Source organism: Abrus precatorius, unplaced genomic scaffold (genome assembly GCF_003935025.1).
Source record: "Abrus precatorius isolate BTA unplaced genomic scaffold, Abrus_2018 Scaffold6, whole genome shotgun sequence".
NCBI classification, from domain to species: Eukaryota; Viridiplantae; Streptophyta; class Magnoliopsida; order Fabales; family Fabaceae; genus Abrus; species Abrus precatorius.
Window position 1 is genome coordinate 12,695,837 of NW_020874406.1, and position 24,997 is coordinate 12,720,833.

General features: G+C 30.1%; 1 protein-coding gene across 1 annotated transcript; it reads right to left on the reverse strand.

The window, feature by feature from the left end:
- Positions 1-6,054: 6,054 nt before the first annotated feature.
- On the reverse strand, positions 6,055-13,592 carry LOC113869442 (probable serine/threonine-protein kinase DDB_G0271682). The gene is made up of 15 exons (XM_027505763.1): positions 13,263-13,592; positions 10,853-11,267; positions 10,632-10,730; positions 10,441-10,545; positions 9,446-10,016; positions 8,983-9,023; positions 8,827-8,895; positions 8,655-8,755; positions 8,344-8,419; positions 8,130-8,228; positions 7,989-8,057; positions 7,801-7,850; positions 7,341-7,422; positions 6,687-6,781; positions 6,055-6,598 (listed from the first exon to the last, which is right to left on the reverse strand). Exons 1-15 carry the CDS (start codon positions 13,535-13,537, stop codon positions 6,496-6,498), a joined length of 2,250 nt encoding a protein of 749 aa, XP_027361564.1. The 5' UTR covers positions 13,538-13,592; the 3' UTR covers positions 6,055-6,495.
- Positions 13,593-24,997: the final 11,405 nt, after the last annotated feature.

Below are 24,997 nucleotides of genomic sequence, written 5' to 3' on the forward strand. Positions count from 1 at the left end.
AATAAGTCACAAAGTTTTTGCCAAAATTATTCTTTATTTTCTCATGTATTTTTTATAATTTAAATTTCAATAATATATATATAAGGAAATGGGTAGTGGACCACTGGAGAAATGATAAAAATATAGAGAAAGAGGAGAGAGCTCGCGATCCGAGCAGAATCAATTCTGAGAACATAGTTGATGGGGCCCCACAGCAGTGCTACAAAATTCCACTTTTCCCTCTCTGTCCTTTGTCCCTTTTAGTTTTTCATATTTGTTTTTCTGCTTCCTTAACCACTCATGTGAGATATATATATAAAGTAAAAAAATCACATAACTTTATGGAACATGTAAATCAATTGATATATAATTATTTTAATTTAATTAACGATTTTAAATGTATAAGAATATTGAATAATTAGACGCAGGGCCTTCTTAATTTAAACTGGCATATTACTCGAAATGTCAAATATATCATGATTTAGACCTGATTTAACATTTTTCAAATACTATAATTGTTTTTTAAAAAAGTTATAATCTCCTTTTAGACGTGGTTAGTCTTTCTATTCTTTTATTTTTCATATAACGTTTTTTTTAATTTTCTTTTTGTTTCGTATTAATTAAAAAGTTAGTAAATGAGTATAATTATCAATTAAAAAGTTAAAAACAACGTAATTCAATAATTAAGTATTAACTGATTAACTAACCATTATAGTTTCTTAATTTTTCATATAAAGGACGCATTTAAATTTTTTTTATAAATAACTTATAAAAATAATTTATAATTTGTATAAATTTATTTTAATATTTTCTATAATTTAGTGAACTATTTTTTTATCTTATTCTAACCATTTTTATAATTAAGTTCATGACATAATTTTTTATTTTAAACAATTATATAAAAATATTTAATTTAATTATATATCCAAATGCAACTAAAATTTATTATCATTGTTAATATTACATTAAATTTAAATATATATAATAAATAGTAAAAATTAATGATTTGTCTTAAAAAATAAATATTTTTTAATTTTTAAAATATTAAAATAAAAATTTTTGTTAACCTCAATTTTTAGGATTGAATTTAAACATTTACAAATAAAAATTTTTATAAAAAAATATATAATTATTATATTAAAATTATAAAAATACAATAAATACTCTTTATTCTAATAAAATTTTATTATTATTAACTGTTTATCTTCATCTTTAAATTGAGATTAACAAAATGTTTAGAAAATTATTATATCTATAACAAATATAATTTTTAATTTTTAAATTCACATATAAATTAACACAGAAAATTGAAGTCACATGAAGTGGTTATTACAAAAATTGATTGGCATACCAATCACAACAGCATCAGAGACTCGACGAAATGAACAATGAAGCAAACCCAATTGCCGCCAGACTGACAGTTTTTCCTCACTTGCCTTGTCTATGATATTATTTCTGATTTAACTTTAAATAAAACGAATCGACTTAAAATATTGTAAATGTGTCTCAACATTGATATTTTTTAATCAAAGTTGCGGTTCATGTGCTGTCATGGGTGATTGACAAATCAAATACCTCTGCGATTGGTGAATTGAAATGGTCAAATATGATGGTCGCATGCAGTCATGAAGTACTAACAGGGCTCACCCTTTATGTACCTCCAAAGGAGAACGGGAAGACTGAGTTTTGGAAATTGGAGCAACTGGGAGCACAAGGAAATGGGAGTCAACAAAAGAAGCCCTTGTGTTCCTTCGTTGGGATGTAACAAAACCCACACTCGCCCTGTTTTAGGATTGTCTTCACGACACTGGTCATATATTTTATTATTATTTTTTACGCACTATCACATATTTCTTTTACTTTACACACTTTTCATTTTGAAGAACTAAAGTTCTAAAAATATACTTTTTATCTGTTGAAATAAAAAATTATAAAATAAAAATGCATGAGACGCTCCACAATCATTAAAATTGACAAAATAAGTGAGTTTAATAAGTTAGCTCAAATATGTCTTGATAAAATGTACATTTTTTTTAGTTTAATCTAATTAAATTTAACACAAGGTTAGCCCACAAAAATTTATAAAAGCCTAAAAATCGAGTTTTAGTCAAGTTTAGTCATGGTTTTGTAAGTTCAAATTAAATTTGAATTTTCACGATTCAATCCACTTATTGTTCATAAATAGTTGAACAATCCGTTTAGTTAATTATTAATTGTAAGAAAGATTTGAAAGTGTCAACATTCTTCATCCTTCCCGTTTTTCTTTTGTTACAAAAAAAGAGAGTAAAACAAGTGAAAAAGCTTTTTCCTTCTAATTTTGATGTCTTTTTCTTTTAAATACCAATTTCATTTGTTAGAGATAATTTTATTCAAGTTAAGTAAGACCATTGCAGACAACATCTTTTTCTAAGTATTTTACTTTATTCGAGTATTTTTCATAGCAATATATTTTTTATATACCACTAACTTTTTAAAAAAATTAAGTTAACATACAACATAATTAAATTTAAACAAAAAATGATTTAAAGTAGATATATTTAAAAGTATACCTTAAAGTTAATTGCCATGATTAGAAATAAGTTGCATCCTACGTAAAATAAAATATTGATATCATTTGAATAATTTAAATTTTTTTAAAAACTAATAAAAGAAAAAAATTAATTATAAATTTAAATAAAACAAATAATTAATTGATATAGTTTCTCTTCCTAAAGAAATAAATAAAAATATTTGATCATGTATTAACATTTGATATTTGTCAAAGGTTAAGTTTTTTTTTCTCCCCAAAGTCAAAAAACTCTAAATTGAGATGTGGATTTTTCAATGAAAAAGTTGTCTGAATATGATACTTTAATAAAAAGAAGTCTAGAAATATGGTGTTTTTTTTTTTGTAGTATTACTGAAATATGGGAAAAAAAACGCAAATGAGGATTTTACCATGAATAACACCATGGCAAGGATGTAGATTACAGTTTCAAGTTTTTATAAAATCACAAATGGTGATTTTGATGGTGGTCAAGGGCTAAACTTGCCAATAGCGATGTACAGAAATATTGTAAGGACTAAGCTCTGAATATTGTAAACTTGCTGATGGCGAGTTTTGACTTCATCAATCACACAATGCAGGAAGCTGTAACAATGAAGACCATATAAATCGTCATTGGCAATTTTTACTCTTTATATATTGCCACCTAAGCTGATGCTCAATGCGTGGGAAGGGAACAAAAACTGGAAAAGGGAAACCTTTCTGGTAAAGAAAAAGAAGGCGGGAGGGGAACCAAAAATTAGAAAAGAGGAAAGTGAAAAAGAAGAAGGCTGAGTGAGAGAGAGAGTATGAAATCAGGAAAAAAACAGAAAAAGAAAAAAAATTAGAAAAAATGGTAAAAGATTCAATTGTTGATTCAAGAAAATATATCTCTGAACAAATTTAGAATTTAAATGTAAGTTTTTTAATTTTATTTAATATATATATATATTATTAATGTATTATGTTAATTTTAAAATTTTATATATATTATATTTTAAGGTAATTTTTTTGTAAAATTAGTTAGGTTAATTTAATAATAAATTATTCAAGTTTTATATGGAATGAGTTAGAGTAATTTATAATAAATGAATTAATTAGTAATTACTAATTTATATGCACAATATATTTTAATAAAATCTAAGAGTTAATTTAAAATAATTAATAACAAGTAATTATTATGTATCCTAATAATTATTTATTGCATTGATGTTAATATTTTATTAATTATATTACTATAATGAGTTTTGAATTTATAAGAATTATATTATTTTATAAATATTTTGTAGGAGTTATTTAATATAGATAATGTATTTTAATAATATTTTTTCATATTATTTATACCAGGTAATGAGATTGTTACGTTCTTGTTACTTGTTAATACTGTCTCCAAGGACAGAAATTATGGAAATTTTACGGCATACTGACTTTGATTGAATTTCTCAACTTTGTCAAATACAAATAAACAGTTCACTTATAAATGCACTTGTGGAATGTGGGAGCCCTGAAACACACACATTTCACCTAGTTTGTAGAGAATGCACAATTATATTAAAAGATGTTTATATGTTAGTTGGATTTAAGATTAATGGTGCAGTAGTAATTGATTCTACAAATCCTTTTATTGGCGTAGTATAGGATATGCGTGAAAATTTAATAGGAAGTCGACGTGATTCAAACGACATTGATAGATCATAAATTAGATTAAAGTGGCTATCACAACATTTTGGTTGACTTCCTTTGAATTCTGACATTAGGTTACAACAACATGTTCGTGGATATATTCTTTGCTTGCTGGGACATGTTCTGATGCCAAATAAAAGTAATTCAGCCGTGCATGTAAAATTCTTGCAGTTGTTAATAGATGTGAATGAAATTGGCAAATACAATTGGGGATCAACATGTTTGGCCTCTCTTTATAGAGAGTTGGATCGTGCTTCTTGACATTATGTTAAAGAAATTTGTCACTGCTTGATACTTTTGCAGGTGTGGGTATGACATTGCCTCCCATGATTAGCTCTAATCCCATGCTTTTTGTTTTGCCATCCGAGCTTTTCGATAACTTATTGTGTATCCAAAACGAGATTGAATTTCTCCAATCATTACTTTGATTTTAAAAGAAGGATTAAATTCTACCATTGACTTTATACATTCTGTAATTGTGTCTGTATCTAACTTTTTGTGATTTTGAGAAATAATTCCAACAGTATAAGTGTGTGGATCATTATATTTTTGGATTTTTCAAAAATACTCATTCTTCCTGAAACTAGCTTAAAATAGCCACATGCAATCTAAGTCATATCTTATACATTTGCAATAAAAAGTATTTGATTCTAAGTCTAACACATTGTAGTCTACTCCTTTTGATATATTGTAATGTTTTACTGTTTTTATAATAGCTTCTTTGTCACTGAATTGCTTTTCAACATACAGTTCACCGTCTATCTCTGTGTTACATACCAATAGTGAACATAAACTAATTAACAAAACTAAAATTAATCTCACTAACATAATTACAAATTTCACACACCTAAGTTTGCATACTCTGAAAACTGAAAAGCATTTATAACATCAAGATGGGTAGCTTGCCCAAAGGATATTGTCCACCTATATAGTGCTCCTTTTCATTAGTATCATCATCAAGATCCTCATCGCTTTCCTCATCACTTTGATAATCTACTGCAAAGCCATAATCATCACTTTCGCTGTTGTTCTCTAGTATGATAACATTCTTCTTGAACCTCAATACTTTTGAAAACAAAATACAACTCAATCATACCACTTGGAAGATGACATTGTTGATATATCTGAAACATTTGTTAAACATAATCATCTTTAGTTGTTGGAATTAAATAATATGGCATAAAACTATCAAATATCAACTGGACATTGATACATAATACTTTCCACAATTTTTGAAAACGAAATTTCATGAATATATTGATAAAGCCAACACTTTAAATCTTTAAATGATACATTATATAGAATATATACATATGTTGGCTTCTCACATGCAAATCACATATTCACTTGTATTTGATATAATCTTACTGTTAAAATAAATTACAATAGACACACTCATTTGTTTTTTCATAAACACACAAGCTTCACATACACTCTCTAAAAACTTCAAATGGTTGTATGGATGAATGGTAATGAATGAAGATTTTAGTATTTATAGTCTTACCAATTAAAAATTGCCAATGACATTTTATAATATTTTTTTAAAAATTTACATTGGTCAAAAGTTATCGTTGGTAAGTTTAAAAAAGTAAACTTTTTTGACAATATAAAATTTTCATTAGTAATTTTTACTAGTCATATTTACTTTTCTTTCTCTAGACTCGTGAGTGATGACTTTACTTTATCAATTTTTTTTTTTGCTGTAAAATAGTAAATGTTGAGTTTATTTTATCAGATTTTTTTTTCACCTTAAAATTGCTATTAGCATTTTTTATATATACCATATTTACATACTTTTGTAAAAAAATGCCATATTTTTATAATTTTATTTGAAAAAAACCATAATTAAAAAATGACCCTTTTTCAGTCATAAATTGATATTAGTTTTTAATTTCAGCAATTGAACCCAATTTACAAAGGATTTGGATTTGGAGCCCAATCCAACGACGAAGGTGGATTCAACTGGAATCCTCATCCAAAAAAGGAAACTTGTTCTGTTTACTATTCAGGAGCCAGTCCTCAAAATAGGAGCGCGCCATGATCAACTTCACCTCGAGTTACCCCTTATATCCACAATTGCATCATGAATTCAATACTTATCAGTGACTCCAACCACGGTAATTTACAACACATTTTATCTCCTACTCTCACATCTTCCATTTCTCTCCCTTGGGTTTCGAAAGGAATAATGTTTTCCGTTAGCCACTCAATTTATTGGCTTGTACTCCTGATTTCTCTGATAATCCGTTTTTTTAATTAATATATTTCGATAAAGCAACTGGATCTTTAACCTAAACTGCATAACAAGATTAGGATTCTGAAATTGTTCTAATTGACACTGCTGTTACTCTGTTGACAAGGAAAATCATTCTCTGTATAAGCTCTTCAAACGACGGGCGTTGCTCTGGATCACTGCCCACATTTTAACACAAGTAAATTTTTGAGTTAGATGGCAATCTTTAATATCAAAACTGAAGTGGGTGGGTGTGTGTAGAAGCACCTTCGCCAGCAGTCATCAATGATTGACGCAACATGGGGATCAAGCCCCTCCGGCAGCTCCAGTCGTCTATCCATGAAGCCCACGACTCCAACAACCTTTCGAGTGAAATACAATAGTTACAGCGAAAAAGACTACGGATAAAGCTTCTACATATTTCTATGCATATTATCTCATATTACTTTAATGATTCATTTAACATCTACATTTGTATGTAATAAAATATTAATAAATAGTAATTTTTTATTAAAAATTATAATATTTAATATATTAATACATTAAATTGTGTATTTTTTTAATAAAAAATTATTATATATAACTGATTATTATGTGTAATGTAACGTTGCACACGTTAAAAAACTTATTTGTAATTAGTCAATATTAAGCATATTTAACTAACAATATACAAATACTTAACCACCAAACTATCTATATGTAATCACAACTTGAGCCACGCCCACAATCCCTTTGTATAGGTAATTGGTGGTTTAGGTAAATTATGCAGTTTGATAATTGGTTAATCAAAGTGATGCGAGGAATAATTTTGAATCTGAGTAAGCATTATTTGCTTGAGCTCTCTGTGCAGCAGATTAGAAAGTACCCGTGCATATACGTGTACTTGTGTGTGTGTGCGCGTTAAGAGAGAGAGAGAGAGACCTGTAAGTAATTCAAATTTTTCCATGGAATAGATTGAGTCATTAGTTCCCAGAGAATGACGCCAAAACTGAACACATCAGACCTGTTATTAAAAAATGAAGAGATCATTACTACAGAAGCATCAAACTAAATTACCAATTTAATACGATCCAGGCACTACTTGCAATGTAGCATAACTTCCAAGGTCGTGATATTCTTAAACTGGAGAAGGTAGGACAATGATTGAAAAAACTGAACTGTATAAAAGCTTCTCATCATATAAGATTGTAAACTTGGACGTTCAAAGCTGAATGAACTATTCCTCAAAATAGGACAAGCTGACAAATAATTACAGAAAAGGACCATTTGAAAAATTTTCTGGAAAAATCCGTAATTTTTAAAAATATCTTTAATTTTTCATAAAGTTTCCTGAAAATTCTAGGCTGAAAGCAATCTGTAAGTCACAGATCCAAGGAATTACTTCTCATTAGAAGGTTCATTTCTAAGGACTTCAGGGGCCATCCATTGAGGCTGCATTTTGACAGTAGATATGCTTGTTAGCACGAGAGAGAAATAAAACTTCACAAACTAAAAATAAATAATTTTATTGTTACTAGCTGTTTAAGTCAGATGAAAGTATGTAAAAAGTGAAAAGAAAGATATCATTACGGTGCCTCTCCCAGATTTTGTAGTCAATAAAGTTGCATCCTTCAACCTTGACAGGCCAAAGTCTCCAACCTGATTGAAAAATGAAACTCGTTATATTCAATCTTCCTGGGACCACTGAATGCATTTTCAAGCAATCATCACCTTCACACTCCAGTTTTTATCAACAAGCAGGTTTGAAGACTTCAGGTCTCTATGCACAATTGGTGGATTTCTGTGATGAAGATAATTCATTCCTCTTGCCTGCAATAAACAACAATGTCGGTTCAGGCAATAAACACCAATGTCAGTTCAGCAAGCCACCAGCTTGCTCTCAACATATCTGAGAGAGAGAGAGAGAGAGAGAGAGGAAACGCACAACATCAAGAGCCATCCTTAGACGCCTTCTGATGTCTATTGTTTGATTGTTGTGCAGAGTTTTGAAAAGGCTTCCCCTACCGTGCAAAATAAATCAATTTAAGACGGTTCCCTTACAAAAGGAAAAATAAAAAATGGGGAATTTGTGCACACAATGGGCGAGCGAGAGATTCATATTCACTAATACACATCTATAATCTAAAGACACAAAACTACAATAGACGCATGATAGTTTAGGTGCATCTAAAATAACTGCAACTCCTTTAACAGTTAATTTGACAAACTCCAAGATGAAGATGTTATAACTCTTACCTGGGTAACAACTCTGTCACAATGGCAAGCCTTTCTGGTGAATATACTGCTCCCATGAAAAGCAATACATTAGGGTGTCTCAATCTCTTCATTATATCAATCTGAAGCATACACACAAAAGATTCAGTATCAGCTGCTTTCTATGTAAAGCGAAAAAAAAAAAAGGTGATACCTCTTTTCTGTAGTCTTGTAAAGTCTCCTCTGCGTATCCATTCCCAAAGAAAACCTTGACAGCAACATCCTGAAGAAGAGAAAAAGTTTTAGGGGCTTAGGGCAGACGGCAGTCAATCTCCTATTAAGACAATAGAAGAATATGTTAAATTTATACCGATCCATTCCAAATTCCATGATAAACAACAGCATAAGAACCTGCGAGATGGAATAAAAACATACTTACGTCTGGAATCATTAGTTGAAATAATAATATTGAAAAGCATTTCAAGTTATACTAAAAGAAAGATGCAGGTAAGATCAATTTTATTTTAAAACACATCCAATAGAAATTTTTTGTCCTACCTCAAGATCTTGAAGCAAATATTTCCACTACTTGTTTATCATAATTCATCATCGACTAGACCCCTAATTTTCCCTCAGAGCAAGAGATTGAGTTTACTTGTGGCGTAAAAGATTCTAGGCTATTAAGAGGAAAACACTGATTTAAATGTCCGACATTATTCTGAGACTGCTCCATATACAAGATGTATTATTAATTTAATAATTTTCATACACAACTTTGAACATACTTATGAATAAAATCATTTTGGCATAACATGTACAACGGAATTAATTACCTTGTCCAATCTCCTCTCTTAATTGAAGGTCTTCCCAATGGATTTCACACTCTACAACAGAGTTTGATTCATTATCCCCTTTGCTTGATGAACTTTCATGGCTGCCTATGCTCTCCCTTGAACTCGGCAGTGGCAACCCTTCTTGCTGCTTTTGCATTTCATCTTCTGTCACCACATTTGTAGCCTCTGGTTCCAATTTCTTCTGATCAGATTGACAGCGTATTCTTATCAATGGATCTTGGGGAATGGGAGAACCAAAACATTCACACCACTCCCCTGAGAGAGGTTTGACAGAACTATCTTTGGAAACATTGGAAGTTCTATATGCACAGACTCTTGTATCTGTTCTCTTCACTAAAGAATTACATTTATGAAGATTTTCTATTTTCTCTGCTCCATTAGCGGCATCTTGTTGTGGAGTTAATGGCACTAAACCACCAGATGAATCATTGTCGTTATTCACTCTATTGGTTCCTCGACTATCAGTTGTGGTATTATTTTTTATACTTCCATTACCCCTCCCACATTTTCCACCTCCCCCTATTGGAAGCTTGGCAAGGACTCTGGCTGCCTGAAGTGATTTAACCATTCAGAGATGATCATGTATCTTAACTGGACAAAGAGTAATACAGAAAGTCCATATATACACATTTTTAAATAAATATTACATACTACAGGTCAAAATAACGCAGAATTTACAAATTCACATTGACTTCCAGTATATGCCCAGTTTCTGCTAGTATGTTTTTAAATGGAAACATAAGCAAGAGTATTACAGTGAATTTGGTATCTAAGCTTCAGAACTGTCACAGAAAGGTACAGACTTCCAACTTATGATTTCAGATGAAGTATCACTTTATTAATACGAAAAAAAAAAAGTGAATAAAGACAAATGTCTGAGTAAATTTTTGTATTCCTGGTATGGATTTGTATTTTGTAGCACGAACTAGGCAATAAGTGTAACTAATAAAAAGAAAAATAAGTTATTTACTTACAATTTTAGGAGGTTGACCAGAGTCAATAGTAGACTCATCCTTCTCGGAGGCCCCTGCGATAGTTGGGTTTTCTTTATGGTGATGTCTGGAATGAGGTTTTGTTTCCTGAAATTCAAAATTAGGACAAAAACTTTTGAAGTATTCTCATACTAAAATACGTAGATACATCTTCAAGCTGAACAGAGACATACATATATGCCACGCTTCTCTAGTTTTTCATCGTCTGCATCTGTTGAAGTATTCCTGGAAAATGTGTCATCAATATGCCGCCGTGGGAGAAACTTTGATGCCTGGTAGATGTAAAAAATATGGTTTATAATCTAATTTTAGCAAATGGAAAATGAAATCCAAAAAGAAAAGAGCAAAAAAGAAAAAGAAATTGTAAAAAACAGTAAAGTGCATTAACAAAAACCAGATTGGAAACAGATGATGCAATATGTGGCATTGGTGCAATCATCGGCCGTGGAGGCCACTGAATCCTTTTGAAGTTTAATCTGTGCACTCCAGGTTGGCCATCGGCACCAGATTGATATGTTCTTCGATTTTCTGAATTTCTAGAGTTCAATATAGCTGCATCACTTGAAACAGTTATAACACCAACAAGTTCACCATCCTCATAAAGAGGAGTTTTTGTTACCATTGCCATAAATACTTCACCAGACCTCTTCTTGAAAGGAAACTGCCCAGACCACGGTACTCCTGTGGCCAACCTTTCCAGAATTTTTTGTAGAGATGCATAATTTTCTTCAGCAATTAGGGACTTAGATACTCTTTGACCAATGATTTCATAGTACTTCCATCCATACAAAGTTTCCGCTGAGTGATTCCTGAAATGGCAATTTTAGATTTGACTCAAGCAAGTTGACAGAAATCAAAGTGGAATCTTAACTGAGATTGGACCTGATTGCCAATAAATCAGAAAGTGAAGGACACATACAAGTCTTATAAATATTTAAAAGCCAAATTTCTGCCCTCTCTTACTAGCTTAAGTTTCAGATGGAATACTTATTTACATGATGGATGATATCAAAGTTTCTTTGATCAAGTGGAAGAAAGCTTGTGCTTTATTCATGCTACAATCCTAGCAGGTTTTTACACGAGGAGGATTTAGAGATTTTAACTTTAACTCTCTGATCGTTAATTTCCTTAGATCGAGTATTTTTTTCACAAAGGTCGGTCATGATTTTGCTTGCACAATGGAGTGAAGAGGTTGTTCTAACAAATCAGCTTCTATCAGTTCCATTTCAAATTCCACTGGCCTTCCAAACACATAGATCCATGTATACGGACATAACTTCACGCAACTTTTGGGGAAAACCAAACACAAGAACACAATTATCTAAAGTAAGCAGCGGAAACAATTCCCCAAACTTGCAAGAACCTGTCAGGAGCAACAACAATAACCAATGACAGCAACAAACACAAGGACACAGAAAATTATTTACGTGGGAAAACCCTCTCAATGTGAGAAGTAAAAACCCACGGGCTCAAACCAGTTAATCAAGCCCCACTATAATCAAATAAAGAGTACAAGAGTGTTCAATCAAGTGCACAAATTCGTGCAAACAGCCAGCCAAAATCAACAGAGCAATAAAGCCTACAATGAAGGATCAAAGAGAGAATATCTCACAAAATAGGACTACTGTTCAGATACAATTTCTCTCAGTCAAAACCTCCAATCGACGATCCCAGCGGTCAGAATGAAGAAATATACGTCTGGGAACTACTGTCAAAGTTTCAGCTCAATCCAACGGTTAACTAAGGAGAAATAACGATTTCTCAGCAGCTGGTCTGTGTAGAGTCACCAAAAACAGGGCTTCTGTGCGAAGACAATATCTCCAACTTCAGACCTCCAATCGACGATCCGAACGGTTAGAACGAAGAGAACCGTGTTACAAACCTGTTGTAAAATTTTCAGCCCGATCCAACGGTGAACGAATCTGATATCAAAGAAATGGAGTAACTGGTCTGGAGCTTCTTTTCTTCTCTCACTTCCCTTCTCTCTTTTTTGATGCCTCTCTCCGAAAATACCCACACTAAGCTGCAAAAATGGACTTCCCTCACCCACTCCACTAACTTCTCACTCCCCTCAATTAAGTGTAGAAAATGAGCTTGAAAATTTAGACTTTTGGACATATAGTTGGGAGTCCAACCCAACAGCAACAAGGGGTGTGAGTGATCCATGTTAAACTTGATCAACACTTGTTTAGCAAAGCACGCCTACAAACAACTGAAGCACATGCAACAACAATGTCTTTTCTAGTGGTAATGTCAACGTGGACTCCCTATAGAATCCCAATTTCAAAAGAGGACCAAAAAGTTGAACACTGTGTCCTTTTTGATAAGGAAAACTTACACATGGGATCTTCTAATTCCAAGGCTCCTAGTACCACCATTATCTGCATGAAATTTAAATATATCCTGTAAAACGGTTCAGTAAGAGTGAGCCCCATGAGCCTTTTTCATTTGCTATGTGGCGTGAAAACATGTTTAGCCAAGAAAACATTTTCCAACTGAATTGACTCATCCAATTACCCTATAATATAATACTCTAAATGACAGCGTTCGCGGGTCTAAACAAACAAGAAACTAGCTTATCAGAGAACACATATCAAACACCACTCTTACAACCGAAACGCATCCTATTCCCCTCTCCTCCCCTACAGAGTTCCACTGTTTCATTAAAAATTGTATCATCATGAATATTCTCAGACAACAAAAAACCAGGAAGAAAAAATAATTCAAACTTTAGATGAAAACTTTTCGGAAGAAACAAAAAATGCAGCATCTACTGCTATTATGCATATTTGGTTACCACTAACCAGTATATGATCTCGGCGGAGGGAACTCTAAGAACGTAAACGGCGTGTCCCATGCATTTCAATACGCTTTCATAGGGACGGTCGGAGAAGAAGGAGCCAGAAAGAAAACCAACGGTTGAATCAGCAATAACTTGCTCATCGTCAATGACCGTGAGCTTCTTCTCCTGCACCAGTTGGTCGAACTCCTCCCTCAGCTTGGCCTGTTTCTCCTCCAGACTCCGACACCGATCCACCAGAACTCGGTATGCGTCAGTTTCTCTCTCCTCGCCGCTCATTGAAATCGCCGGAGACTCTCCGCTTGTACAATGCGTTGCGCATAACAGTTAGTTTATTATTTCTCCAGCTTCTCACTTGGCTTCTGCACTTACCATTTCTTTATTATTATTTTATGATTTTTTTGGTCGCTGAGTCTCTGTCTAACGCGAGCCTTGGGTCTAGAGGCCGTTCGCCACGTGTCAGTGGCAGGCCGCGGAAGCTATCTGGTGCGCTCAGGTATTGGATTGCCCGAAGATACAACCAATTGCGTCTCTCCAAAACTTGCGGCGCTTTGTGCTTGGACGACGCTCGGGACTCGGTAGCTAGGATTGGCTGATCGGAAAGTTGCAAATGCTCTTGCTCGGTTGGTTCTGCTTCTGTTACATATAGGCCCCTGTTTTAACACAGTATTCTAAGAGTGACAATTAAAAAATACATAATTTTTCTTTTAGAAAAGAAAAATATTCAAGTACAGGAACCTAACAATAAACTGTTTTAATCATTCTAAAAAAATGAGTCTTTATCTTATAAAATTTGCATTTTTTTAAACTTGGTTTGACATTTTAAAATATAGATTAATCACATACATTAGGTTGAAAGAGTAAGTCATTAGTATTTTTTTATTAAAATATTATTAATATGTTCTCATGAATAAATTATGAAGATTATAATATTCTATAAACTATTTATTTTATTTTATTTTTAAAATATAATTAATATTGAAGGGTTATAATCAGTTTTGACAGTCTAGACCAAAAAAAAAAAAAAAAACTGACAAAGTTTTTGTATTAAATAAAGAAGAATGATATTTTTACACTAAACATAAGGTGTAGTAAACGTAAGTAAAAGAAAAATAGAAAACAAAGTTGTGTTGAAAAAAAGTTGGATACACATGAAATGTAAGAGAAAAGCACGCGTAAATAACGATGAGAAGGCAATGGAAGTGGAGTTAGGTTGCTTACACTCAACTAAATAGTATAGTATATTCAATTATTTAACAACTGGAACTTACGCACTACACAAATGAGCATTGGCCAAGAGACGTAGAGAGTGATTGTGTATGGTGAGGGGTAACAAAATCCAAGTTTATGGCAACACAAGGTCAACGATATTACCCACTTCAAACGCTTTGTTTGGGAAATAGAGGTCCAGCAGAGGGACCAGGGGCCTGTTTCCCATGAAAATTGCATAATTGCCTATGACTTGCCAAGTATGAATCTAAATCTTTATTCATATAAAATGTGTCGTGAATGAGTATTTTGTTCTAAAAATCTAAAATAATATGAATCATTGTTTTTAACTGTACTCTTATAAGGAAATAGTATATAGAATGTTAACATAATATATAATACAAATAAATATTATAATTAATTTTCACAATTAATTAATTATTTTGTCTTATATATATATTATAATCTTAAATATTCACTTACAAAGAAAACTGAAAAACACTGAACTAAAATAACAAATTTGAATATTTGATGAACCAGTGTACTTACCAAAATCGATAAAATAATAAAGATTTGAACTTGAAGTACCCCACCCACCTATAAAGGCTCATAATTACGCCGTTCACAATTACTTTCATTAGTTCAACTGTACAACCATTTCGAAATTCTCACCAACCTGTACGTTGAAGTTGACAATTGCGGCTTCTAGCATTTTTTTCTTTTCTGTAAAAGAAAATGTTTCTTGAACACTTGTATATAAAGAATGATTTATGTTACATTTTTTTATTATAAAATATTTTATCAAATAAAAGTATTATAGACTATTCTTTTTCTAGACAACGTAACTTTTTTTTAATCCAAAATATCTATTTGAGTTGAGTAAAATTTCTAAAGAGTAATGAAATACATTTATTGTGATGATTTGAGTTTAAGATATTCGTAAGTTGAATTATAACAATTTTCTGCGAGATTAAGTGTTTATTTAGTTAAAGTATTTAAAAATATAATTATTTTATAAACTATTTAATTTCTTAAGCATCTAAAATATGTATCTATTATAAGTATTTTTTTTTTTATGTTTATCCTTTATAAATGTTAAACTATTCTATGTTTATAATAAGAGAAATGTTAGTAATAATTTTTCTAATATATTATCTATTATTTATTAAAATTTATTAAAAATTATAAAAATTTTAATTTTTTATTTTTAAATTAATGTTTCATTCTTGTACTTGTGTAATTTTTAATAAATTTTATTTAATAATAAAAAATATGTTAAAGAATGTGTTTTTAATATTATTTTTTAATAATTAACATAATAAAAGTTTCAATTTAAATTAAAAGAACTTAAGATATTATAATTAATTTTTAAAATTTAATACATTAATTTTTTTTTAAAAATATTTCATATAATTTTGTTGAAAATATATTGTAAAATAACAAACATAACTTATGTATTTACCGAGAGAATTATTTTAATTTTAACTAATATATTATGTTGTAGTATTTGAGTAGAGTCAAGAATCTTAAGGTATTTTTTATAATCAATTTTGTTAATATTAATGTTTAAATTTGCATTAAATAAACTTAAAAAATTTATGTTAATATTTTTCTTTTTTACTATAAATATTAATGACATTTTAATAATTTTTTTAAAATACATATAAATGACTTTTGTATTTTTAATATAATGAATATTTTTATAAAAATATTTTTTTAATTTTTTTACCATCCGCTTGTGCAAATGTAATAAGAAATTTAAATATTTTTAAAACAATTACTGTATTTCATCCTTCGTCACGGAAAATTCATCTGAAAAAAGTTATTTAAATGACTTCACATTACGGTTTTTTTATAAGAAAAAAATAATATTAAAAATATAAAATTTTAAACAAATTATAAAAATATTAGAAATTTTTAAAATTTGAAATGAAAATTTGTCACTAATAATTTAAATTATTATTATTATTTTTAAAAAAATCATTGACAATTTTTTAGTTCTAAATTTTTATTATTTTAAAAAAGCATCATTGACAATTTTTTATAATTTTAATATTTTAAAAAAATTATTAACTTTTTTTTTTAATTTTTGAAATTTTTAAAAAAATCTCATATCTTAATATGTATTGTTTTTGAATACCATATAAAAATAAAAAACCATATATTAGATGTTTCAATTCTTTTATATTTTTTCTGTACACGGTGTTGGCCGTATAATATTTCATATAAAATTGCATTCTTAAATACACATAATTGAAGTAAGTTCTTACCTACTATGATGCCCTCTTACAAACACAGAATATTTGGCAAGCTTAAATGTTATGTTAATGTTAAAATTTCACAATTCAATTTTTTTTTCTGACACACCATCTATAACATATATTAATTATTTTCTCTTTTGTTTTTTCATCTCTTTCTGATTTTTAAAGGAGCTTATAATATGTACCCACTAGGATAAATAAATATTTTTCATGTTTTATACACTACAAAATAATATAGTTGTAGTAATTGTAAAATTGCATTAACAACATTTAACATTATATTTTCAATTATATCAACATTAGAAGAAACGAGAATTTTAATCATGGATAAGATTAAAGCTAGTTGAACTAAGTTTTGTAAAGTTAAAGTCTGGACTAGCTCTTACATTTAATACATAAATTTGATTTATTTATCTAATATGAATTATTTTTTTGATATTTAATTTGACTTTTAAAATAGGTTGATCTTGTAACTTTTTTAAAAGAAACTATTTTGTATTGAGTTATTTTAAATTAACAAAAAATTATCTTTAAATACGTTGATAAACTTAAATGTATACATAAATTAATAAATTTAAACTTTTAAATAAAAAAAATATAGTATCAAAATATTATATTATTGTTATTTAAATAAAATAAATAATTCAGATTACGGCTTTGACATGGAGTGTGCTATCAGTTGAATTGGTCCAAATAGTGTGAGGTGGGGCAAGTTATACATTCATGTATATACAGTGAGATTGTCTACGACAACCAGGGGACATATTTTTTTTAATATATTTTTTATATAAATTTATTTAAAATTATAAAATATTAAAAAATTATTGAACTAAAATAATAATTATTATTTAAAAATAAAATGTATATTTTTTAATTTTAATAAATTATAATTACTGATTAAAAATATATGATTAACAATTTTTTATAAGTTTAATTATATTTTTATTCTTATAAAAATAGTATTATTTGAAATAAATCTTTTAAAAAATTATTATAATTTAATTCATAATATTTTCAAAACATATAAAATTAATTTTTATGGTTAACTATTCTCTGTCAAGTTATAACTAAAATAACAAAATTTTAATTTATTACTGTAATATTATTTAATTATTTGTAATATTTTATTATTTAAAAATTAATTTTATAAAAATTGTGGGAGAATAATTTAAATATGATAACATGTTAATAGAATACATAAAATATGATATTTTTTGCAAAAATATATAAATATGGCGTTCTAAAAAACGTCAATGGCGATTTTTCCATAAAAAAAAAATGCAAATTGCAGACTTGAATGACCTGAGTCTGAACTCTCAAGCGCCTAAAAACTTGCCACCGACGATCTTTGAATGCCATTAATAGTGTCTAAATGACTTGCAACACTTTTGTAATAACTTGAACGCCATTAATGGAGTTTGAAGGCTCTAAAAAATCATCAATGACGGTTTTTGACCCTGTAAAATCTGTTTCACTTGGAACTGTAGATATTCACGCTTGCCTGACATCTTTCAGATCTGAAAAGTCACTAATGGTGACTTTTGCATAAGGAATATCTAAAAAATTACTATTCCACCTGTTTTTGTAGATGTTTACGCTTGTCAAGCATTTTTCATATCTTAAAATTTGCCAATGGCGATTTTTGCGTCAGGAATATCTGCAAAAATGACTATTGCCTACAAGCATGTGCTATAAATGGCACTCCAGTTGAGTGAAAATCAGGCATGAAGAAAAGAGACAAAGTGAAACTATGTGAGGGTTCTGAAGAATGATCTCGGAGAAGAAAAAGGAATGGTGATTTGTGAGGTTGAAGAAAGGTGAAGAAAAATTTTAAAAAAATGATATTAAGTGTAATTTTTTTTAATTTATTTTTGAAGATGGTTAGAGATTTTACTTTGAATTTGAGGATGCATATTTCAAAGAAAATCCACAATTTAAATGCAAGTTTAATATTGTTGTTAATTTTAAAATTTAATTTTGAATTTAAATTTGATTACAATTTTGGTAAATATATTTATAATTTTGAGTAATTGAAAATAAAATATGTATTTATTTATATAGTTAAAATAAAATTGTGAAATAATTATAATTAGTTATTTTATATGTCTTAACATAATTATTAAATTATATTGTTTTTTAAAAAATGACGTAACAATTATTTGTTAGTATAAATAGTTACTTAATATAAACTTTGAAATATACGTTTATGGTAATATAATAAATTGTTATTATTTTGATAAATTTGGAAACAAATTATATTGAGTAATAATTGAAATTATTTAATATAAAAAATTAACAAAAAATAGAGTTTAAAAATGGATATTTAATAAAAGCGTTTTATTTTACACATACCACAAATAAATTAAATTAATTTTTGTAATTAGTGTTTTTGATATTTATTAACATATTCTAAAAATATTATAAATTAGTTAAAAAAACGTAATTTATTTGATTTTGTATAATTAGTTAGTAAATATAATAATTTATGACATATTTATTGTAATGCAAAAATTTATGTTATATTTATAATTATTTCTGGTCAATTTAAAACAAGTTTTTCATTTATTATTAATTAAATATGTTTAATATAAATAATAAATAAGAAAAAGTACAGCAAGTTAGATAAAATTCTATTTCTAACATTCTATTTGTATAAATTTTATGATAATGAAATTGTTTATGTTATATTTGTAGTTATTATTATTATTATTATTATTATTATTATTATATTTTATTTTTTTGTGGGACTGAAATTCTATTATTATTTAGCTATAATTGGCTAGTAAATTTAATAAATTATACTTTTTTTTATATTTTTTGTTTATAAATTTGACATAATAATTTTGTGTGGACTAATATAAATTTTTATGACAGGAGATAAGACAATTACGTTCTCGCCACTTATCCATAATGTCACATAGAGAAGAAATAAATGACATATTACGCGATGCTGGGTTTGATTAAGTTTTTAAAATTTGTCATATGCAAATAAACGGTCCTTTGATTAATGCACTTGTCAAAGGTTAGAGGCCCGAAATGCACACATTTCATTTATTTTGCAGAGAATACACAATTACATTAGAAGATGTTTGTATGCTACTTGGACTCCAGATTGATGGTCTACCAGTGATTGGGTCCACTAATCCCTATTTTGCAGTGGTTCAAAACATGTGTGATGAGTTATTAGGGGGCTGACCGTCAATGAGTGATATTGAAGGATCAGAAATTAGATTAAAGTGGCTTACGGAACATCTTGGTCGGCTTCCTGTTAATTCTGACACTAGAAGAGCATAACATACACGTGGATATATACTTAGTCTGTTGGGACATGTCTTAATGCCAAATAAAAGTAATTTAGTGGTACATACAAAATTTTTGCAGTTACTGGCACAAATAAATGAAATTGGGAATTATAGTTGGGGTTCTGCATGCCTTTCATTTCTTTATAGAGGCTTGGATCGTGGTTCACGACATGATGCTAGAGAAATTTGTGGGTGTATAATATTGTTGCAAGTATGGGCATGGCATTGACTACCATGGTTGGCTTCAATCCTTGGTGAACCAATAGTATTTTCACTTGTTCTCAGATGGAGAAAAATACAATATTCAACAAACTCACCATTTAAGAATATTGGTAGTATTAGATTGGCTCTGGATCGAATGAGTGTTCATGAGGTAAATTATTATAATATTCTTGTAATTGTTAATACCGTTAATTTTTATATGTAACTTATAATAAATAAATATTTGCTTATTTTATACAGTTTCTATGGTGACCATATGATGATGATGATATTTTGGCATTAATTCCAGATAGCGTGAGAAGAGAAAGTTTTGTATGGTCAACTATGCGCCCTTTGATTTGTTTTAAAGTTATAGAGTGACATGCAGCTGATCGTGTTATGCGACAATTTAGATATGCACAGCCTATTTCTTGACCACCTGAAAGTCTAGAGGGGGTTCATAACAAAGACTTGCGGGGATTAAGAGAAACAAAGAATTGGAGGGTCATTCATGATGATTGGGTGATAATGTGAGAGTATCCGTATCAGCGTATATTACAAGGATTAAAGATTGATAACTATTATCCTTCAGCTGAATATTAGGCATGGTACACACTTTATGCAGCAAATTGACTATGGTTATGCAAACTGATGGAGCAACCATCAACCAAATAGGAGTAGTTCCCCAACGAGCCACTGCTTTCCCATCCTGAGGAGTTTTCCATGGATATATCACCCATGCAACATCAGGGTATCCCACCATCCTCAGTTCAACCAAATCAGGAATATTATTGGTCCCCACAAACAAACTAGTGGCAACCATTTCAATGGGATGGAGAACCCATACCTCAAGAACAACAGCAAATGTCGGTTGATAGAAGGAATATTCGTGATGAATCAATAAGCAGGGAATCACGAGGTACGAGGTCTATTGATTGTAACAGTGCTATTGTGATGTCTGGTCAATTTATGTGCACATATAACTTTAGACTCAATGAAGGTCAAAGTTCCCAACTCAATCGGCAATTTAACTTTGACTTAAATAAGAATGCAACTGTAGAAGAAGAACCAGTACATGAGGAGGATGTGTATCGACCACAACCAGTGACACCAGAGTATGGGCTTGTACCACAGGGAATATTCTCACCCGAAGATCAATGTTCTATGCCAATGATGTCATGGGATGTCACACAACAAGATAGCACATTCACCCTAACATTTGGTCATATGGAGGAACAGGGGCATGAGCAGGAGGAGAAGTAGGGTGTAGGTGATGATGCAAATAGAGGAGGAAGACATAGGAGATTTTTTTCACGTCTGTTACGTCCTTTTACTCAACCCCCTGATAGATATAGTCCATCATTAATCAAAAAGAAAAAGGGCAAAGGAGGATAGTCAAGTTGTTAGTACTAATTGTAGTTTGTTTGCTTATTTCTTTGTATAATGTAATTGCATGTTATCTATTCTTTGAATTTGTTTGAGTACTTAACTTTGTTATGTATTGTTAGTTTGACTAATTAAAACAACCATGTTTATAACATCACAAGAAAATCACATTAATAACTTCTAAACAATATTTAGAACAACTCCAAACAAATAAAATTAACACTACACGACATCATCACAACTACAGATCATGTACTTGGTCCTGGAGCATGAGGACATTCTCGTCAACTATGGTTCTCAGCTTGACAAAGACTACACTGTTTTGGTTTTCTCATTTCACGCATATCCATTTCATTCAAAAAATGAGTTGATTTGGGACAACCTTTACTTGTGCGCTTCAAGTTAGGATTAGGACAAAGTTTTGGTCCTCTATAACGGCGTCATGTGTTTTCATTCCCAATTACCACAAACTCTTTCTTATAAAATTTGCATACTTTATTAATCATGTAAACATCATCAACATAAGCACGCCAATCAATGTTTTTACTACAACATGTAGCAATCACGTGGTGACACGAATATCTATCAGTATGCATATCACCACAGTCACAATACCTTTGCCTGAGATCAACTCTATATTCTTGCTTGTTAGATAAATCCTAAACATGAAAACTCTCACTTCATCTATCAAATTGAGTAATATGCAAGTTTCTGGCGCCTACCTCATTTGATTGAAGTCGGGTTGTCACAAATTTAGAGAAAATATGTCTGGCTTTTCTTCGTGCATATGCTTCACTCTCTTTCTGAGCAAATAACTCAGCCAATCGAAAGTAAGTTGCTCTTAATAAGGCAGTGATTGGAAGATTTTGGGCACCTTTTAACGCTAAATTAATGCACTCAACCAAATTTGTCGTCATGTGACCCCACCTATGTCGTCCATCAAATGCTAGAACCCATTTCTCTCGGAGAATTTCATTAAGCCAGTTTGAGTAAACCTCTCCACGTTCTCGTAGACCCTCATAATGAATATTATATTCATATTCAGTTCTTGAATAACTTAAAAAAATACAAGGATTCATATTAGTATATTTAATAGTATATATTTATTTGTTTAACATTTTTATTAAAAGTACAATAAGGTTATGAAACATACCCATGCGAACAACAAGTTTATGCAAATATGAAGCTTTGAATCTTCGTAAAAAAATTGCCGCAATATGCCTACTACAATACATATGAAAAGCTCTTGGTGGTTCCTACTCTTCATTACTTCTTCTTATTGCTGCATTAATTGACTCGTGTCGATCAGAAATCATGCCAACACCATTTTGAGTGACAACGTGTCTGCGTAAATTATGAAGGAAAAAAAATCAGGCATCTGCGGTCCCACTCTCAACAATAGCAAAAGCAATTGGCAAATTATTCTGATTACTATCTTGTGCAACGACCACCAATAGAACTCCCTTGTATTTTCCATATAAACGTGTCTCATCAACTTGCACAAGTGATTTGCAGTGTCTAAATGCTCTGATACAAGGACCAAAAGTCCAAAACACTCAGTGAAATATTTTAACATTGAGAACTAACTCATCAACATGATAGGCATCTACATCATCCAACTGAACAACGGAACCTCGAACACAATCACACATTGCTGCATACCATTATGGTAAAGCTTCAAACGAGGCTTCCCATTGACCATAAACTTTTTCAATTGCCTTTTGCTTTCCCATCCATGCTTTCCTATATGTTATCACGTACTCATATTGAGACTGAATTTCATCAGTAATGAGTTTTATCTTAAAGGAAAGGTCAGACTCAACCATTGACTTTATACATTCTGCAATTGTGTCGGAATCCAATTTGGTATGGTCCTAAGAAATTTTTCCATGTTTGCGGACCGTTGTACTTTCTAATCTCCCAAATAAACTTGTTCTTTCTAAAAGTAGCACGAAGAAGCCATCCACAATCAATTCCATACCTCACACATTTACAATAAAATATACTTGGTCTGACTCAACCACTTGTCCACTTCATTTGCTATACTATAACACTTAATTGCTTGTATAACTATTTTTCTGTTAGCAAATTGCTTTCTAACATACAAGTCTCCGTCTAAATCAAAATGACCTATCAAATGCAAACACAAGTATACTAAATTAAAAAAATTATATTTTTATTCATCAACAACATTGTTAAAAATAACATATACCTAAATTTGCATAATCTGAAAACTCAGAGACATGCATAGTATCGAGATTTAACGAACGCATAAAAAGTGGCTCCTCAAATGGATGTTGTCCAATCACTGTGTTTGACAATTGGACCTCGTCATCACCATCGTCATTTACATCTTCATCTTCACTCAGTTCACCACTTCCATATTCTCTTTTAGATTCAGAGTCACCACTTTTATTGTTGACATTTATCCATTCTACCTCTCTGTTTGGGACAATGCTTGCATATACATCCTCATCTTCTTTATCGATGTTAGTTGCAATTTCTTTGAAAACAACATATAACTCAATGACAGGAGTTGGTGGATGACATTGGTGATGTATTTGAAACATCTGTACAACATCAGCATCGTTTGTTATTGGAACTGTATAATATTGCGTGAAACCGCCAAATATAGATATTGGACACCTATAAGCAATACTTTCCACTGTTTTTCGAAACTCAAATTCAATATTCTGAGTAAGCCAATAACACAGTTCGCCAAATGACATATTCTCCCTCATGTACACACATGTTGGCTTTTTACACCTAAATAACACACCTTCACGAGTGTTTGTAATAATCTCGCCATTAAAATATATCAACAGGAGCACACTCATTTTTTTCTCTATAATGATCTATCCCTCTCTCTCTATATCTAAAAATTCAGATATACTCACTTGCAAGATCAATGAAGGAAGAACTCAGTATTTATAGACAAATATTTTAAAAATAGCCAATAGCGATTTTTAAAATTTTTAGATTAATTAATATTATTTAAAATTCGCCAATGACAGTTTTTTATTTTTTTACTCCCAAAAGTCGTCAATAGCAATTTTTTATTTTTTTTCTACTTCCAAAAATCGCAACTGGCAATTTTACATATATATATATTTTAATTATAGTACCAAAAGTCGTCAATGACAATTTTTGCCATGAATAAGTTATTACTATTTTTAAATCTCGTCATTGGTGAGTTTTGATTGTGATTTGATATATAAGATAAAAAAAATTGACACTAGTGACTTTATGAAAATCTCATACTCATGTAATATAGCAAAAATTCCTATATTTTTTGTATTTAAAAAAAATCATATAAAAATAAAGTAGCCAAAAAATCATTAAATTATTTATTTTTTTCTCTCGGTCCTTCTTTTTCTTTC